Source organism: Haliaeetus albicilla, chromosome 17 (assembly GCF_947461875.1).
Source record: "Haliaeetus albicilla chromosome 17, bHalAlb1.1, whole genome shotgun sequence".
NCBI classification, from domain to species: domain Eukaryota; kingdom Metazoa; phylum Chordata; class Aves; order Accipitriformes; family Accipitridae; genus Haliaeetus; species Haliaeetus albicilla.
The window spans coordinates 5,857,230-5,876,007 of NC_091499.1; the positions used below are offsets into that span (position 1 = coordinate 5,857,230).

General features: G+C 41.9%; 1 protein-coding gene across 1 annotated transcript in view; it reads left to right on the plus strand.

Moving 5' to 3' along the window:
• Positions 1 to 18,778, plus strand: part of KCNQ5 (potassium voltage-gated channel subfamily Q member 5) — a 288,770-nt gene that overhangs the window by 246,513 nt on the left and 23,479 nt on the right. The window contains exons 7-10 of the mRNA XM_069804669.1: positions 1,486 to 1,581; positions 4,547 to 4,641; positions 6,161 to 6,187; positions 14,628 to 14,848. Of these exons, the coding sequence (XP_069660770.1) occupies positions 1,486 to 1,581; positions 4,547 to 4,641; positions 6,161 to 6,187; positions 14,628 to 14,848 (439 nt within the window). The remainder of the gene's footprint in view (positions 1 to 1,485; positions 1,582 to 4,546; positions 4,642 to 6,160; positions 6,188 to 14,627; positions 14,849 to 18,778) is intronic.

An 18,778-nucleotide genomic window follows, 5' to 3' on the forward strand; every position in this document is an offset into this window, starting at 1 on the left:
ATGCAACTATCATTTTCTGTGAATGATTGTAAATAAGCGTGACAGTTTATTTACATTGCTTTTATCAATGATCCAGAGACTTTAATAGAAATGGGAATCATCTAATAGCTAAAATATAGTGTAGCTTCAGAAATAACTTTTCATTTTTGTGAGTGAATTTCCTTTCTTTTTTAAATTAGTATTGAATAAGCATGAAGTCAGAAGTGACATTTGTATTTTGTTGTATTGCATCCAGTGCAACATATACAGAAAAGCAATACTTTAATACTCAGATTCAGTATCCATAGATCACTATAAAACATGTGTGTTGTAATAATACATTTGTTTTCAACCAGATAGACAAACCAAGATTAAAAGTCAGCATTTGCCAACAGCATTGAATCATCTGGTGTACTGCATTTGTTTCTTACTCTAAGTACAGAGAGTATTTCAGTATCTCTAGAGTATTATAATGCATTATGATTATGATTATAATTATAATACATTACCTGTTTGTGAATCTTTGACATTTAGTGGCAGCTACTGTAATTAATTCCCTTTGTCACCTAACAAGAAAGTTAGTTTTAGCAGGACTACAATGAACATGTTAAAGGTGAATAACCTTATATATTAGAGATGCCAGAAATTTTGTTCCTTGTGTAGTATCTACGTACAGATACTCATTTTCCTCATAAACACTTCAGTGTTGAGCCTGTCTGTAAAACAAGACATATGTGTGAATCTTGAGCATTTCTGATATTATTTTATCCTGACTAAAAATCAAGTGGAAATACTCTTTCTTACAATGCAGACATGCCCAGCAGAAATATTACACTCCTTGCAAGCCAAGGAGGGAAACATTCTCAATCTTTGGGTCTGTTCAGTAGCAGTCAAATTTATCTTACTTATTCAAAAGTAAAAAGGCTAAAAGGGGAGAGGTTTCATCATCAGCTTTTCATAGCCTATAGGATGAACAATGGGGATTATTTAGATAGGAAAGAGTGAGAAGAAATGGTCTTAAACTGTTAAGCAAGACATTTTCTAACTTTTCCAAAATCAAAAGTTATAATAAGCACTGCAGATACGGACTTTGCGGTCTGTATATATCTGGCATATCTGGCAGCTGGTCATTTCATCATCATTCCTGGCATAAGTTCCTCTGAATGTTCCTGCTTGATTTTATATATATATATGTACACACACATATATATATGTATATCCGCGTGGCCTTTAGAGTTGCAGGAACACAGTGTAGCACAAACCCAAGCAATGGTTGGGATGAGTGGCCACTGGGAGCACCACAGATGTTACCTCGTAAGTAAGGAGTCTCCTGCTTCACCAGGAAAGGGACACGGTTGTTAAGCCTTATACTGTCCTGTACTGTCATAAATGTGTTATCTGAAGCAATCATATGGCATAACGATCTTCACAAAATCTTTCTAGTTGATTATGTATGTTTTTTGAAAAAACTACCTACGTAATGATAAATGACGTATTGTATTGCAGGGCATCCTTGGCTCAGGATTCGCTTTAAAAGTGCAGGAGCAGCATCGTCAGAAACACTTTGAGAAAAGGAGGAATCCAGCTGCCAGTCTAATTCAGGTAAATATGAAATCAGTGAAAAGATAATACTAGGTAATTTAAAGTACATATTGGAGCAAGTTTTATTATTTCAATTTGGAAATTTTGTGGAAATAACATTTAACAGATTGGTTAGTTTCATGAAATAATCTTGTGCAGTGATTGCCATGTGTTGCCATAATTGTGTCTATAGCATTTCTATGTGTAGTTTTTGAGTTCTTCTATCCGTGCTGAAGAAACCAAGTCGAAGATGTCAATTGCATGCCTGCAGTTAGCGAATTACTTGGAAAAATAGAATTGATCCCTAGACAACCCAACTGACAGCACAGCACTCTTGCCTATATTAAGCTACTTTTCATCTAGTACAGGGTTTAGAGGGCTCCAATGAGTGATATACTTGGTGAAAATGAAGTGTGTCCCACCCAGAGAATTGCTTTTGCTGTTAGTCAGTTCAAAAGCTGGAAAAGTAGGCGCTAGCGATTCCAAAATGTCTGAGATTGTCTGAAGTGGTTTCAGCTCCAATATTGGCATGATGGTGCAGATCAACAATTGAGAAAGACTTTTTTTTAAGCGAAAGTGGCATGATATTTGTTAAACAGCTGCTTTTCATGGGTTTTTCCTTTATTAACAGTCCTAGTTAAAAATGAGAAAATCCTCTAAAGATTGATTTTGCACCAAGCTTTACTCTACTTGATGCACTGAAAAAACAAAGGGGGAAATAATCTTCTAGCATCCTAGTTTATTTTCTTGGGATCCCAAGCATTTTATGTTTACCATTTATGCTGGTTTTTTAGTTCTGAAATAACAAATGCAAATAAAGAAGCTGAGCATTAATATACTAGACTTCCCTGATAAGTTCAGGATAGATGCCAGGCTGTCTTTGAAGCATTCTTAAAGTTAATATATGTTTTCCATTATTACTGTTCAATGATTATTAAATACTAAATATTTGAGACGGCTGTTCAGCATTCATGTGTTCATTTTCAAGTTCAGCATTTTCAGTGATCTGGAAATTAATACAAACTTGCTGATGGAAATATTTGCCAATGGCAGAAGGCCTGGCAGAGTAGGAAAGATGAGGGCAGGCACACGGGAATGAACCCAAGGATGATCAGGGTGACTTTACAGGGTGGAGCAATTCCTGCCAAATGTCTCAATATGCCAAATACAAAACTTGATCTAGAAACAATGAATTCAGGCTCTTACAAGAGGCCTCTATCCCAGTACTAGTAACTCTGGGGAGGATTTGACCAAGGATGAGATACACAGATGAGAAAGAGTGGGAAAGAAGGGTCAAGAGCTTCATACAAGTTCCCAGCATGTTACTCCAGCTGGTTTATTATGGTCCTTAGGTACAGAACCAGAAAGGTAACAAGTAGGAGAAGGCTGATATTACCACTGTGTATGGTGATGCTGGTACTGACATGCTACGTACCAACTCAGCATCTGCAGTTTGTAAATGAGACTGGAAAATTGGAGAAAGCAAATAAAACATTGGAAAAAATGAGTCCAGGACTGGAGAAAATTTCATGTTTGTAAATGCAGGATGTGTCTGAACTGCATATCATTGTCTACTGTAACAGTGCCCAGGCTTTTTTAAATTGTCTGGTGTGGATATTGATAATGAACTACCTTGGAAATCAGTGTGCTGTAGCTTATCAGGATAATGTGTATTTTCTAATCAGCTACTCTGTAGAATTAGTCTGTGCTAACTCCTCTGTTGCCATAGATATACTGTCTGCTAGAGCCTTTACCTGACTTAAAGATAGCTAAGGTATCGCTATAGAAAACTGAAATATTTCATATGGACATACTTTTCTTAATTTCTTCAGTTTATAAGAAATATTCAGTGTGAATATTATTTGAACATCAAAGTCCAGAGAGGAAGTACTGAAACTTCCAGGACTATTTAATGTAGCAGACAGAAACATAACAAGTATCTCTGGCTATAAGCCAAACCCAAAGAGTTTCAAATTAAAAACAATGCAGAGATTTTTGACAATAAGAATGACCAACCAGTGGAACAATTTACAAAATAAGTGACAGGTTCTCCATCTGTAGATGAATACTAGATGTATTTCTGGGAGATATGCAGTAGGAAAACACAGACTCTGTACAAGAATACCTGGATGACATTTAACGGTTGACAATATACAGGAAAGCACAGATACTCAGCTAGTACAAATTAATATAGTTATGCTGACATCAGGGAAGCTGTTCCAGTTTGTAGAACCGAGGATCTGTCTTACTGTCTACGTGGCCTTATAAATCTAAATAGTGAATACATTTTCAATGCTATGCTTTGGTCACTCACCTTTGAAATGATTTGTTTCATGTTTTTGAACATTTAGCGGTGTTTCAAACCACAGAGAATACTTCTCTTTTCTTCTAAATGCTTTTTGTCTGGTTTTCATTATCATTTACAAAATGTATTATGACACTTTCTTTACCTCAGACTGCAAGTTTGTGTGGGTGTCCCCTATGGACTTGTCACCAATAAATCCCTGCGATGCTTTTTTGAGCACCTTTATGTGCTGAATATCTTCTGGTGCTTCCGCGAAGCCAGTAACTCTTACTTTATCGCGTAACGTGTACTGTGATTCACAAAAGTTTTGGTAGGTTTTTTACTGGTATTTCCTTAATCAACCTAATAGAGCACATCCCAGTCTGAGCAAAATCCCCTCTCTCTGTAATCAGTGCGGTGGCATGGTCACTTCATGTTCTTGGTTCCTTTGTGCTTTTCTATTGTTTCCCCATACCAGGCTTCTTGGCGGTTTTATTCTACCGACGCCAGCCGAACAAACCTGACAGCCACCTGGCGATATTATGAAAGTATTCTTCCTCCCCTCAGGCATGTATCAGTGCTATGAATGATAAAAGAAAGCCATGACTTGTATTGGTTACTAATCTGCTTTTCAATTTTTTGTTTCATCCCCTGCTCCCTCTTGCCTTGTTTTTTCTTTTTTACCATATATCCTGCACGTAGTGTGTATGGCGTAGTTATGCGGCTGATGAGAAATCGGTTTCCATTGCTACCTGGAAGCCTCATTTGAAGGCCTTGCATACCTGCAGCCCTACAAAGTAGGTACAAATATGGCAGCTGGTGCTGTTCTCGATGTCTGTTCAAGCTTATAGAGAATTACTATTTGTCTCTTTCGTCTTGTTTTGTCTTCTTAAGTCCTCTCATTAAAAATTTCACTAACAAATCAGATCAATATTATCTAGGAGCCCAGGACAGTGGGACAAATACAAACCATTGCCATTTAGCTAAGAAACACCACGTTTTCCCCCAAACTCACTCGTATATCAAGGTTTATGTCTCACCCAGTTCCAATTCTCTCTAAGGAGAAAAATACTAAGTTTAGTGCAGAGCCTGTTCCTTGACTTAATGTTATTTTTGTGCCCATGCCTCTGTGTCAGGCTGTGGCTGCAGATCTACCTTTCCAAAGGACGAGCGCCTCGAGGTATTCTGCAGGTGAATGCACTGGGGATTCTGCTCCTTTTCGTCATAACTTCTGATATATTCAGTATTTCCTTAGGGCAAACTACATCCTCAGTTACACACACAGTCAGTGGAAGATGACTAAAAAGACCTGATGTCACAGTTTGGCAGACAGGAAATATTTGCTGTCCTAGTCTGGGTGAGAATTCACAGAGCGCTGGCAGCCCAAGACTTCAATAATTCAGTACAAGATTTACCAGAAGGTAATAAGTTGACTGAGTCAATACGGGGCACAAGTCAGGAAGTAAAAGTGACTTGATAAAGATCAAAAAGGAGAGCGCTAAGAGCCTTATGGGAAAGCTCTGATAAGCATCCTAACTGTTGTTATTGCAGACAGTGCAAGAGAATTAGTGGTTTCTCTCAAAGCTGGGTGATGAACATCCACATGACAGTAAAAAGGTAATCGTGTGCCAGAAAGCTCAGCCAAAAAGAGGTTTGGCTGGGTACCCAAAGCTGATCTTTGAATTTCAAAGAGTTGACAAGAACAGAGCCATAAGTAATCCATTACCACAACTGTAACTCCAAAATGCTCCAAACTAAAAGGAGCATTTAAATTAAAAGTTACACGGAATATTGATTTTTGATATATACAAACAGGTTGAAGGCAGCATTGGTATAAATGGATGGATATAAAATTACATAAATAATGAAGCTGTATCCCACCTAAAATATTCTAAAATATGACTGTCCCTCAAAAGTGCATCTACTTGTTATTTTAAATAAGCGTATTGCTGTGCTATCCTAAAATTAAACCTTTTTATTTACCAGAGATAACTTTATCTAATAAGAGCCTACAGCTTTCTGTTATATATGTGTCAGCAATGCATTTTGCCTAAGTGCTTTGCCAACTCAGTCTGCAGTGGTATGTACTAAGCATGTTATGCATGTGTTAAAACAACCGAGAAGTTTCTTTTTCAGAAGCATTGTAGTTACGAGTCTTGCTTGAATGTTTTTGTGGTTGCAATGTAACGTGTGTGTTGTACGTTAATTAATATATCCATTTATGTTTATCATATATCTAACATCATCTGTAACTAAGTAATGTGATTACTATCTGCATAACAAGTATGTTTTTCCCTCCCACTCCCTGACCTGAAGAAAAGAACAAGGGGAAGCTTCTAGCAGGTTTGTAGTTTCTTTTATTTCTTTATCTGTGAAATCGCTGCTTCTTAACGCCTTGTAGATGTCTCAGGTTCTATACAGTAGGTTCAATGAACTGTAACTGTTGACTGATAACAATCCCAAACTGCATTTTTTTAAACTTTGTATCGATAGACTAATGCTGCTGAAATTGGCTTCTTTGTCCCAGTTTTTGTGTGGAAAAACAAGGCCATTTTTTGCTTTTCCACTGCGGGGGGAAGCCCAGTTCGAACATAGGCAGGGAAGCGAGTGGAGCAGCCTCCCCACACCCAGCTCCTAGGCAAGGATGCGGCCCCTGGCTTCTGCCATAAAATCGATGCTCCCGCCTTCCAGGAATCCCCACGGAAGCTACGGTCACGTAGTTGAATTTGGCTTTGTGAAGGAGCCCACCACCCCCCCGGTCGCAGGAGGAGGACCCCCCCCGACTGTCACCTTGGCGAGGGTCCGTGCTGCCTTGCGGGAGCATCCTCGGGGCTCCCTTCGGCAGGTGGGATTTCCACCCCGCCGGGATCCTCGCTCTGTAAAGAAAGCCCTGGAGAGGCCCGGTCCTAAGGCAGGAGGAGGAGATGCTGCTCTTGGCCGTATTTCTAGCTCGAATCCTTAGGGATGGGAAAGGACTCGGTGGCTACAAGAGAAATTACGCTACCTCCGAAACTCGTTAGGGGCGGGAGTCGGCGGGCGTTCGGCAGCCGGCGCCGCGGTATCGGCACGATCGGAGCATAGCGGAGTTTACCTCCGAGCAGAAAACGATGAAAACACAAGGAAAAAAAGTGTCGGTGACACATCAACCCCCGAAATAGATCCGCCCTCGAGTTGCACTGCGGTTCACAAACTCTTCTGGGCTATCCAGTCACCTGTGAGGAGTCTGAGCACCGCGGACCTCACGCACAAACAGGGCTGTAATATCTTCACATCAATCACCCGTTCCACTTTCCAGACTGCTCCTCCGGCGCCCGACTCCGTCCTTTCCCCCCATGGGCACGTAACTGCTGTTAGTGTCACAGTAACTCCAGGGCACTGGATTTGCTCTGAGATGTCCCTCAAGAGCACTTCACCTGCTCCGTCAGTTCTGTGACTTCTCATATAAGTTACGTTCACAGGCTTGCTAGCAACGTATTGATCTCATTAATTTATTACAGCCTGACCCAAACTTTTTGCGCTTACCAGCCGTATTTCCTACTCTTTCAACAGCAACATTTAACATTGACTTCAGCTTTTTTAAAGGTGAGACTGAAGCTGGCAGTAAATGAGTACATACCTCCAAAACAGGGATTTGTGCGGATGGGAGATGTTATTCCCAGTCGTACCTGCAAGCACTTAAAGAGACAAATTTACTTACAAAGTAGAAGCTAGACGCAAAAAAACCCCCAGCTGTCAAAACTATATTACATGCTCCGTGTTAGTGATAACTGTTGTGGTCTTAAATGATTCGGCCAGATTTTTTCACCGAATGGAAGATGTTTGTCCCTTCAGAAACTCTTAACTAATATGTGCACTGCTGCAAATTAGTGTAGGTATAAAAATGAACTAGTTAACTCCCATGATCCTGGTCTACAGTAAAAACCCTAAGGACCACTCAGTGCCTTTTAAAAAAGGTGCGTTTTGTCAGTGGCCGGTTATTGTTCTTATGGTGATATATTGCTGTATGTTTGTGCCACTTAAAATACGTGTGGTGTATGTGGTCTTTTGTGGTAAAAATGTAAATGCAAACTGCTGCAATGTACTTTGAGATAACTGTCCTCGACTGTTTAACTTCTTTCTTACCGCAATGCTGAGTGACTTGCATGGGATGTTATGTGAACAAAGTAAGCTGCTTCTTGCTTCACTCTTTAAATGAAGATGTGTTTGCACAAGTAGTGCATTGGATTGCTTTCTGAGTATGCTCTTTGCTCTGTACTCCATTCTAGTAACAGTGGAGAAAAACTTTTACTACTTTAGGGAAAACTTAATTATTTTCTTTCCTACCAAAATGACTTTTATATTTACAGAAATGAATCCTTGCGTTTTGTCATGTATAGACCTACAGTCTTTCATTAGGTAACTAAATGTTGCTGTGCATTTGAGTTGAGAGAGCTGTGCTTATGAGGCTGTAGCTTCATATTGATTTTAAGAAAAATATGTATGTTGTATTTCTCAAAATATTATACACAAGTATTCTAATTAATCATTTATGAAAAGTAATAGTAGACAACCTCTCTGGTATATCCATGCTGTAAATTAGATGTTTCTATAAATCAGTTCTAGACATCTGCAAGTTATTTAAAAAGCCTGTATGTTAAATTCTACGTATCTACAAATGCACAAACTGAATGCAAATAATCTTTATTCCTGTTCAATTATACAATGTGGCTGAAATTCTTCCTGTGCAGGAAACTAGACCAAGACTGATGAGTCTTACAACATCCTGAGAGCATAAGCAGTCTTAAGCTGTGTGTAGGCACGCATTGGGTGTCTGCAAAGGGTGAACGTCACCCATCCAGTGTTGTAACTAGTGAGCCGGAATAGGAATTCCCTATTCAGACAACTCTCTCTGATGCAATAAGGAGGAGTTTTGCCAGTATAGGAGCTTGGGGGAAAAACTCATCCCTGCTCCGAGGGAAACAAGTAAATTATACTCTGCAGTTCTCTCCACCTCCTATACCGTATCTGTTTCTAAAAGTAGATTTATTGTAAACTCTCTGCATGCACCATATGAAAAAGAAATTGCCAGTGATGCAGAATCTAAGTTGAGGTGGAAATCCTAACCCCTTACCTAGCAGTGGAATGCTTAGTAACACGGTCCTCTATCTCCCCTCACTCCTAGTAAGCTTTGTAGTAATAAACAGAAGCTCTTCAGGATGTACACCCCTCGGAAACATAGGTATTCAGCATCCTGCCTATTCACATGATGTTTGAGAATGCCAACTAACATCAGGTGCATGATCCATTTACTTCCTCTCCGTAGTGCTTTAAAGTTCCTTACTTCTCCAAAGGAGGTTTCTTAATTTATTTATTTTTAACTGCTTGTAATTCCCTTGTTGCTTGTTGCCTGCAATGACATTAATACGATGGCAATAGTCCCAATTCTTTGAGGCTTATCTGGTCGGACAATTGCAGTGCGCAGCACGCCGCAGTTTGCCGAAGCCCGGTTCCCCTTTCTCTGCCTGAGACTTGAACTTTTGGAATGCATTACCCTGCGGAGATCTAAATCTGGGGTTGAATATTTGGGTGAAGACACTTCCCCAAGTCCAAGAGGATTTTTATAACCATAGCAGTTGAGTTCTCCATCTAATAATTAGTGGGGAATATTAAACTATAACACGCTAGGCAATACCAGCAGTCAAAATGTGCAACTGTTGTTGAGAAGAATCCCCTTGGACACAGCCCGCGGAAGCTGTGCCTGCGTCCTGTACTAGAAGGTAGAGGAATGCATGTGAAATCAACCATCTGCTTCAGCTGAATTCTGGGGAAATTGTGTCTCTTACCAAAAATGGTAATTCCTAGAGGGATGGATCTTATGGGAAGAAACCCTTGAGTTATAGCTCAAGCTTATTACAATTTTTTTTGTACTTTTTAAAAATAATTTAAAAGACAATAGAAGTACAAATTGATGATAGAAAAAGGAGATAAAAAATAGTTTCTCTTCATCTGGAAACTGTTTTGGAAAAGGAAAAAATACACAAACCCCCTGAAATTCTTTTATTTTTTCTGTTTGACGATTGAACTTTAAGACATTATGTCCCTGAAATTCTTGTTATTACTCATTGAAGGTATGAGATATAACACTACATTTCTTGGGTTCATGGTCCTAGCATGAGACTGGTGGAGAAATCTTGAATGTTTGAACTTCAGGCCTCACTGGCCTATCCATTGCATTTGTATTTGTTCAACTTAGCTTAATTTCAGTAAAGTCATCTGTAGGCTTGGTAAGAATCAACAGCTGTATTAATTGGAAGTTAACTGCTGAAAATTGGCACGTACGTTTGCTTGCTGTTGTTTGCCATGGGTGATAATTTTTGGCAGTTCTAGCTTCTGTCTCGACTCGAGATCCAAAGCATTCTCCCTCGCCCTCAGGCCCTCCAGTTACTTCTGATTCATTTCAATTTCTTCCTATTCCCGTTTCCACCAGCCGGCTCAGTATGAAAAGCTGAAAAACAAAACAAATTGTGACTAGTAGCAAGCAGTTGTGCTGCAGGTCTGAAGCTGTAGCAGGGCAGAAGATAAACTTGACCAGAAATGCGGGAAGGTAGGCAGGGAAGTAGGGGAGTGGGACTGGGAGGCAAAAAGATGCTCAGTTAACCAAAAAGTATAGTAAGATGGTCCCTGGAAGACAGACAGAGCTGTGAGTACGGGGGAGAAAGGCAAAGATTTGTAGGCATTTATCGATTAAACCAAAATCTTTTCAAGTCTAGCCATTTGGTCCAGCAGAGAAGTGTTCCTTCCCCCTGCAGTGAAGCTACAGTGACCTCTAGTGTCCCTGAACACCTCTTCCCTCATAAATCAGGCGGAAAAGATGGAATTTAAAAAAGAAAAAATAAGAACTAGAAAGTCCTTTCCTATCTCAGGGAAGTGAAAGGCTCATGCATGCACTGATGGGAAGAATAAGCAGTAAGATCCTACGAGTGACTTTCCAGAAGGCAAACAAATCGAGAAGATCACTTGCTTTTTTCCCACAGGTGCCAGTTGTAATTGATCTCCACTAAAAGATGCTTCAAAGCTCCAGGGTTACCGACACAAATATATTCCACAATTTGCAACCTGCATGAACAGAGGAGCGATAGGTCCAAAGAGATTAACATTGCCGGGGAAGATTGTAATAGGAAGCAAATCCGTATATAAACCAAATGGGATAAACTATCAGTCATGTAAGGTACAAGCAATGATGGACAGGCAGACATCTAAAGGAATGCAGAGATGACTGGACACAGCTGCGGTTCTCTCAGATCCTTGTCATTTAGGGGTGACTCAGGAACTTGTGTAATTTCATTTTCCTGATTCTTTCTCGTGATTTTTGCCTTTTGGACCAACATTCAACTTAAAGTTTGGGAGTGCTTACAGGGGTATGTGAATTTCCAATGGGCATTAACAGGTTTGCATTAACTCAAGGGATTTCCTTTGGATATCATATAAAAAGAGAGGAGAAAAGGGGCGAGAGAAAAATGGAATAGACTAGGTCCTGCAAGAGGTGAAGGATTTTTAGCATGGCACTGGACAGTGCTAATCCAACCAGCATTAAATCAAAGGGCCCTAAGGGCTTCAGTGGCAACTGATTCAAGTGCAGAATGCCCAAAGATGCTTGAAAAGGCATAAGATGATCTCCACTCTGTATCTCTAACACTATCTATCTCTACCACTATTGCAACAGAGAATCAAGAGCCAGGGACTACGTAGCCTAAAAGGAAAGGGACTTTCACTGTGGGAAAAAGCCTGGTCAGGAAGCCCCCCAGACACTCTGACTCAGTTATTCCTCCATCTTCTGTTATTTATCATATATAGGAGAGCCCCGTGGCAGCGTGCTCCCAAGGACAGCAGCTTTCTTCTCCCAAGCATGAATTCTCCACTGCTGCAAGTCATACAATTTATGCCTGCGCTGAGTAGGACCCAGTGACTTCAGGAACATTTCCCACCAGTCTCAAAATAGGAACAGGGATCCAAGAAGCGAAGAACTGTTATAACCAGTGTCTTTGTTGAAACTCTCAAGATGCAAAATAGAGTTTCCAAACCACGCTTCCTTCAGGGGCTGCGTTTCTCTTCACGATGCAGCATCCTCCGCATGGACCCTTGGCATGCCATTACATTGCCATTGCTACAAAGCAGATTTTTTTTTTTTTTTTTTGAAGTATGAGGTCTGCATTTTAAATTAATATTTTCATTCTCAGTGTTGCACTTTTGAAAAATGTCTCTAGTACAGATGAAGTGTCTACTGTTCCTTTCACCATTGCCTCATTGCTTTGATTTGAAGAACTAAAGATATTCAGGTTAAGTAGCCATTGTGTACCATTCAGCTTTTATAAATGAAATAACCCTGTGTACAAATCATTTAATGGCAGCCATTGCTTTCATTAGTACAAATTAATTGACAGAGCAACACGTATGCTTTTTTCATTTTTTTACTTTCATTTTTATATTGGAATTAATGGGATTATAAAAAATATGGTCCATACTGATCATTTTTATGGCTATTTTATCATTTTTCCTTTGATTTTAATTAGTGCAACAGGAAGAGAGCTGTCCAGAAACTTTTTTACTCTAAGATTTGTCAAAAAAAATATAATTTGATTTCACGCTTCAATAGCAAATACAATTTGAGCCATAAGAGGAGTTAAAAAAAGCACAAGGGACACATGCCTAGGAATAATATCTATAATAAGAAGTCCATTTTGATTCTGTTGCTCATGCTGTATAGTATGACAATGCAATAACGTGGTTAATAAATATTTTACAGCTTGTATTTTCATTAAGGTGCACAATGCAAAAGATTCCTGAGCTGAAATGTAATTCAGTCTTGAAACGTAATTTGTATTGAAAATTAAATTTTAGAACTCACTTTTCTGTCAAAGAGTCAGTTCTGTGCGTCTTTTGTATTGCATATGCAACAGCACACAGTACTGCAGGTCTGGGTAACAATTTGCAATAGAAATAGATAACATTTCCAGCACCGTGATGTGTTTATTTCAACAATTGCTTACTCTGGGCAAGGGAAGAAGGGGATTACATTCAGAAATTATAGTAAAGGTGTTCTTTCAAGTGATCCAACATGCCATATAGAAAAACATTTATCTAATAATCTTTCTATTGATGTGCTCATTTTTTAGCATTCTTGAAAATTATCTCATTATAAGCTTCCCAGCATGTGCTTTGCCTGCTACAAACTGCATCCTTTCTGCTCTCAGTGATGTTTGTATTCAGAATGAAATGCTGTGCTATGCATGGACAAAGATATCTGATGATCTCAACATTTCACAGCCACTGAAGTTTATAACTACTTTCCATCTCATATAATTATGTATTAACACTGTATTTTCAGAGTGCAGTAGGTTAAACACCTAAGGACCACATAGTCTATGTTAGCGTTAGCTAATTAGCTGCAGAATTCATTCCTGTTGAAAACATCTTACGGGCTTGCTGAAGTTAAACGCAAAGACTTTGAGAGTACTAGAAAGTGTCTTAACTTCAAGTACAATTATAATTTACAGGTAGACAGTCTTTGCTATAGCTGTTTTAAAAGCACCCCCGAAGCCTACAGTGGGGCAGTAGGACTGCAAGACCCAGTAACGTCATACCACGAGCAGCTACTGCCTTGCTCCCATCATCTCTCCCCTTGCAAGAACAGGACCACTGATCAAGACGACCATTCCCTTGTACAGGCGATTGAACTTAACCTTGTACCTAAAACAAGGTTTCCAAACCTTGGTATCGGACTTCCTTGCTGTTTCCCCTTTGTGCCTTCTGCTACAGGAAGAGACAAACAAAAGCAAAAACATTAAATAATGAAAAAGCATAGGTAGATAGTCACGGTGACCACAGGATGTTCATCGGGTACGTCTGAACATGAACAAAGGTAATTTAAGCACTGGGAGGTAGAATATCTACATATCTACATATACATTATAAGCACAGGAGGGAAAAAAAAAATCAGCTTATAATTGGCCAACTCTAAGATGACAGGGCCACCACTGATCCAGCAGTCACAGTCATGAGCTTGGCTGGGCTCTTGTACCTGCCCTAAAGCGCCTTTCCAATACCACCTGCAGGTAGTCAGCTCCCAGCGTAATCTCCAGCAATGACTTTAGTGAGCACAGCGTATCATTACATTTCCATTAATTGGTCATCACGCTGTTTCTTGGATGTTTTGTTAATTTTGGTTTCATCTTGTCCAAGTAAGTGCTGTAACAAGGAATTCTGGATATCAGTGATCACTAACAATGCGTATGAAATGTTGCAAGTGCCACATCTTGAAAAAGCATGAGTATACTAACAGTATTTTTGCCTGCTTAAAAAAAAAAACCAAACAATACTACATGGCATGCAGTAATAATAGAATACATTTTGTTCTTGTTTATCTGAAGAGATGGCCAGAAATGCACTGAGCTGGGCTGACTAAGATGGAAATAAACCTATTTAAAATTCAAGGAACAGAAAAAAACCCAAAATCTTAGCGATTAATGTATAATAATTGGGTGAAATTTGTTTCTATTTGTTAATTTTAATTTCCTTAAGATTATTCTGTACTGTAAGATAGACTGCCATTGACAATGCCTCTATCAAAATTTATACCAAATCAGTTTCATTCCCAAATGAAATACATTCAACGAAAATAAAAGTGTGTAAGAAACAGATTCATACCATTGAGAATTTCTAGAAATTATTTTCCATTATCATATGGTAGAAAAAAAGAAACGGAGTGAAGGCACTATGAAATAAAATACATTTCTCTTCTTCACAGTCAAAAGCTAAGTTTTAAGGAGCGGGTCCGGATGGCCAGCCCACGAGGTCAAAGTATAAAGAACAGGCAGTCTTCAGTTGGAGATCGCCGGTCACCAAGTGCCGACATTGCCACCGAGGGCAGCCCAACCAAAGTCCAGAAGAGCTGGAGCTTCAACGACCGAACCCGCTTCAGGCCCTCGCTGCGGCTGAAGAGCTCGCAGCCCAAACCCGTGGTCGACGGTAGGAGTTTTTCATGCCTCGTTGGCCATTGTGTGCTGCTCCCAGCCCGCTCACGCTCTCGCACGCCCGCGCGGTGAACGCGACCCGGTTTTGGAAAGCAGAAAGAACTGTTATTTGGGGGCAGAGGCATGAGAAAGCCGTAGCCTGCTTCAAAGAGCGTGCCAACGCGGGGGGGGGTTTACTAAGAAATCTTGTGTCGGTGGTGCATAGGACACAACTGGTGGAAAAAGGAGGTCAGTACGGATAACCGCGGGTGGGCTAAACGCATCCCATGGATTTGGCGGCAGCGGCTCCGCCGTCACGGCCCTTTTCCCACTGCCAGGTGCCGCCGGGGCCCAAACCCGCTGCCCCTCGCTGGCGAGCCGCCCACCAAGGCCAACGCTGCGTTGGCCACCCCTTTGCCAGCCGAGAGCACGGTCTGTATGGCACCGGTCCCCTCAGGCAGGGGAGCTTGCCGAGGAGCTGGGAAGGTCCCTCTTACCTCCACCGGCGATACCTTCACCTGCCACCAAGTGATAGACCACTGGGTGCTTTAAGTTCTACAGGGTTGTGTCTGGTTTGGTAGGGCGGGCGGCTTTAGCAAAAAAACCCCAGCGCTATTGCTTTTAGGCATTGCTGTCTAAAGGGTATTTTAGAGGTAGGAAGGACTCCTACCATGCGAAGAAGCGGATCTTGGTGAAAATGGCTCACCGGCCCCGCGGCAGGCAAGAACATAGCCTTTCCCGCGTGCCGCCTGCCGTGCTGCCCCTCTCTGCTCTCTAGCTATGGTCCTCTCCGGCATTAAACTAGCCAGCGTTCAGGCAAAGATCTTCATCTGCCAAAGCCTGCCAAACCAGAGACGGTGAGTGCCCTAACCAGGGAGCGGCGAAGTGGGTGAGAGCAGCCCCCCGACAGGCAGGAGCCGAGGACACGAGATGAGCCCAAGCCCTGTAAGGGACGGGTCCTGTGCTCACACAGCTCTGGGGGTACCGCTGCCCCACGGGATTTGGATTTGGGTTTCTCCATTCACATTTTTTCCCAACTTGTTGACATTTTGTTCTTTCTTGTGGGGAACCCCGAGGTGGAAAGTAAGGGAACCAAACTGATGGGCCACAACAGGAGGCAGTGGCCCTGGTTGTATGGGAAAGGCGCAACGTAAATCATTTGACCCAAGTAAAGAGATGTCATTTTAAACTCTTTCTACGGTGGCAATCACGCGTGTTCCATCCAACAATTGTGGTAAAACTAATTAGACAGAAGCGCGACTTCGGTGTCCGCTTCCTTTTCAAGAGCACATATTTATCACAGACATGTAGGCTGCAAAATACCCGTTGAACTGAAATGCCCCATCCCTCGGCTGAGGACGTCCTACGCAACACATCTCTTCAGGAAAAGCCTGGGTAAATAAACATTTCCTGGAGGGCAAACAAGACGAACCGACAGCGTTTGCTAAGGTCACGGTTGCGGGCTAGCCCTCCCCTGCGGAGACCTCTCAGATGCACAAAATCCCAAATTTGGCTGCATTACAGCGAGCTACTGGGGTGTACCAGCCACCAGGCTGCTCTCCAGGTGGCTCAGCGCTCCTGGCTCCGTGCTGGGGCAGGGGCCCTGGCTCGTGTCCCACGGCAGCTGCGGCACGGGGGCTGTGGGACGCTGGCCTGGGTCTCATGCTGACGTGGAGCTGGGACGGGGCCACTTGCTCCACGATGGGAAGTGAGAAATGCTCTGAGTGCCAGCGTGGGGTTGAAGCTACCCTCTCTAAATTTAGGCTCCCGACATAACCACTTATATAGCGCAAGTATCTCCCCAAAACCGCGCCAGAAGTGATTTCATAGGTTAAACCCCTGTAACTCGCACCGCGCCTGGAAGTGACCTAAGAAGAGAGTAATTTGTTGAGCACACTCCCGGGGTATCAGCGGCTCACTTCTGCTCCAGCCCTGCAGCCTGCACCTCACTCAAGCATCCGTTTAGATTTTCACGAGCCCATTTGTCACAGAAACATTTCCTCGGCGCGTCCTCTATTTTGTCCTGTACGTATTGTCGTTAATAGCAATGATCCGCACGAGAAGATCGTGTTCCCTCTTATTGTCTCCCTTCCACGGAAAAGGTGGCATAAACGGCACCTTGGACATATCTGTAGATAAAAGATAATGGCAACAGCAGAGCATTCCTTGCTGCGCGTAAACCCTTAAAGATCTTCCCGCGCCTCGGGGCGAGCGCAGCCTGTTTCCTGGTCAGCGGTTTCCAGCTACTAGTCCACCCTTATGAACTGGGGCCAACAGATATGACCAATTTCTCATCCGTGGCAGAAGGAACAGCTTCCATTGTCTCCAGCTTTTAGGCGAACGCCAAGTTTCCACTCTGGGACCTCGTCCAGCTACTTCTAGGACTGGTATCATCAGAGAGATGTCCAGTGTGCTCACTGCTGAGAGGCAGCTCCCTGCTGCCTTGCCCAGTCCATTGCTGAAAAAGTCAGGCACTACCAACCTTGATTTCTTTTTTTTTTTTTTCTGGTGCGTTACCAATTTCATAGTTTGATATGCTTGCTGCATTTGACAGCTCAGTGAAAAAGATCTAGAGATGATGTATTTAGTTTAGAACATCTTGCATTTTTCACTGGATGAAAATACAGTATTTTCAGCATTTTATTAATACCTCTTGGTTGTCAGGTTCTCCAGTTTCCTTCTTGAGGTATTCTCCAGCCAAAGGATTAATTATTTTGGTGGGCTGATCTTCAAGCCAAACTAGAAGCCACCACTTTCTGGATGAAAGTCTGGACACAAAACAATACCCTTGAACAGCCGGTCCTTCTGGTGATTCTTACATCTCTGCAGCATGTTTGGGAGGAGAAGAAATTACACTTGCAATAGACCTTTTGGCCAGTGACAACAGAGTTTTGAGTATGCAGTCCAGTGTCAAAACTTTATATCAGTGATCTAATGAAAAAAAAAAAAATTCTCACTGTGAACTTCCCCTTCCGAAAGACAAGACACTCAGATATTTGCTTGATTTTTCTTTTTACCATATGGGATTGGGGTTGTAAATGATCTTCCATTAGCACAGGCAGAGGAGGAACTACCTCGCCGTGAAGGTGAGGTGCACTGAACTCTGTAACAATAAAGCAAAGAAGCAAATATGTAAATAGAGGGTTCAGAAAGGAAGAGAAATTATTAGCGTACAAGGATGATCTAAGGCAGATAGGTAGTCAACGCAGCGACTTTGCAGGGCTGACTGAGTTCTGATAAAGGACGTGCTTGGAATCTAGGCCAAAACCATCAGAAAGAGACTGCTGGAAAAACTAAACATTAGCAATTAGAAACTGGCCTGTAAAGGGAGGTTTCTAATCCAGACAGGAGCTTATGGAGGCAGCTGAGAGGCGAACAGGATTGAAAATGTAGTAGCCTTCCTCTTAGGCTACCCAGTAACGAAAGCTTACTAACACTCCCCCACTGCACATTAAAACCACAGAAGGAGAGTTTCTTGGCAGCAAGCAAAGCACTTAAGCTGGCCACAGGTATCTTCCAAAAGGATTTTGGCATAGCAGCCTTAGAACAGTCTGACCAAAACTATTGCACGAATGGCCTTATTTATGGGTAGCAACAGTCCTCTGAAATGGTCCATAAACCATTTATTGCCATTGCCAAAGTGGGCCTGGCAACAGCAGTAATTATTTCAGCTACATACATGGCATTTGCAAGTGGAAGCCAAACCTGAGAGAGCTTTGATGGCTGGAGAGGTCTTTGGTGGCGCGGCAGCAGATGCTCTCTCGAGCATTTAACAACAGCGCAGGGGAGGGAAATTGAAAACCGAGACTCACATAATCTGATTTTAAATACATGTCCAGTCTCTGGTGACACGCGGCTCACGACTGCCAGAACTCTTGTTGAAGGAGACCCTGCACAAGTTAACGAAGGTGCCGGGGTGCTGTGTTTCCAGTCCTTGTTATCAGTC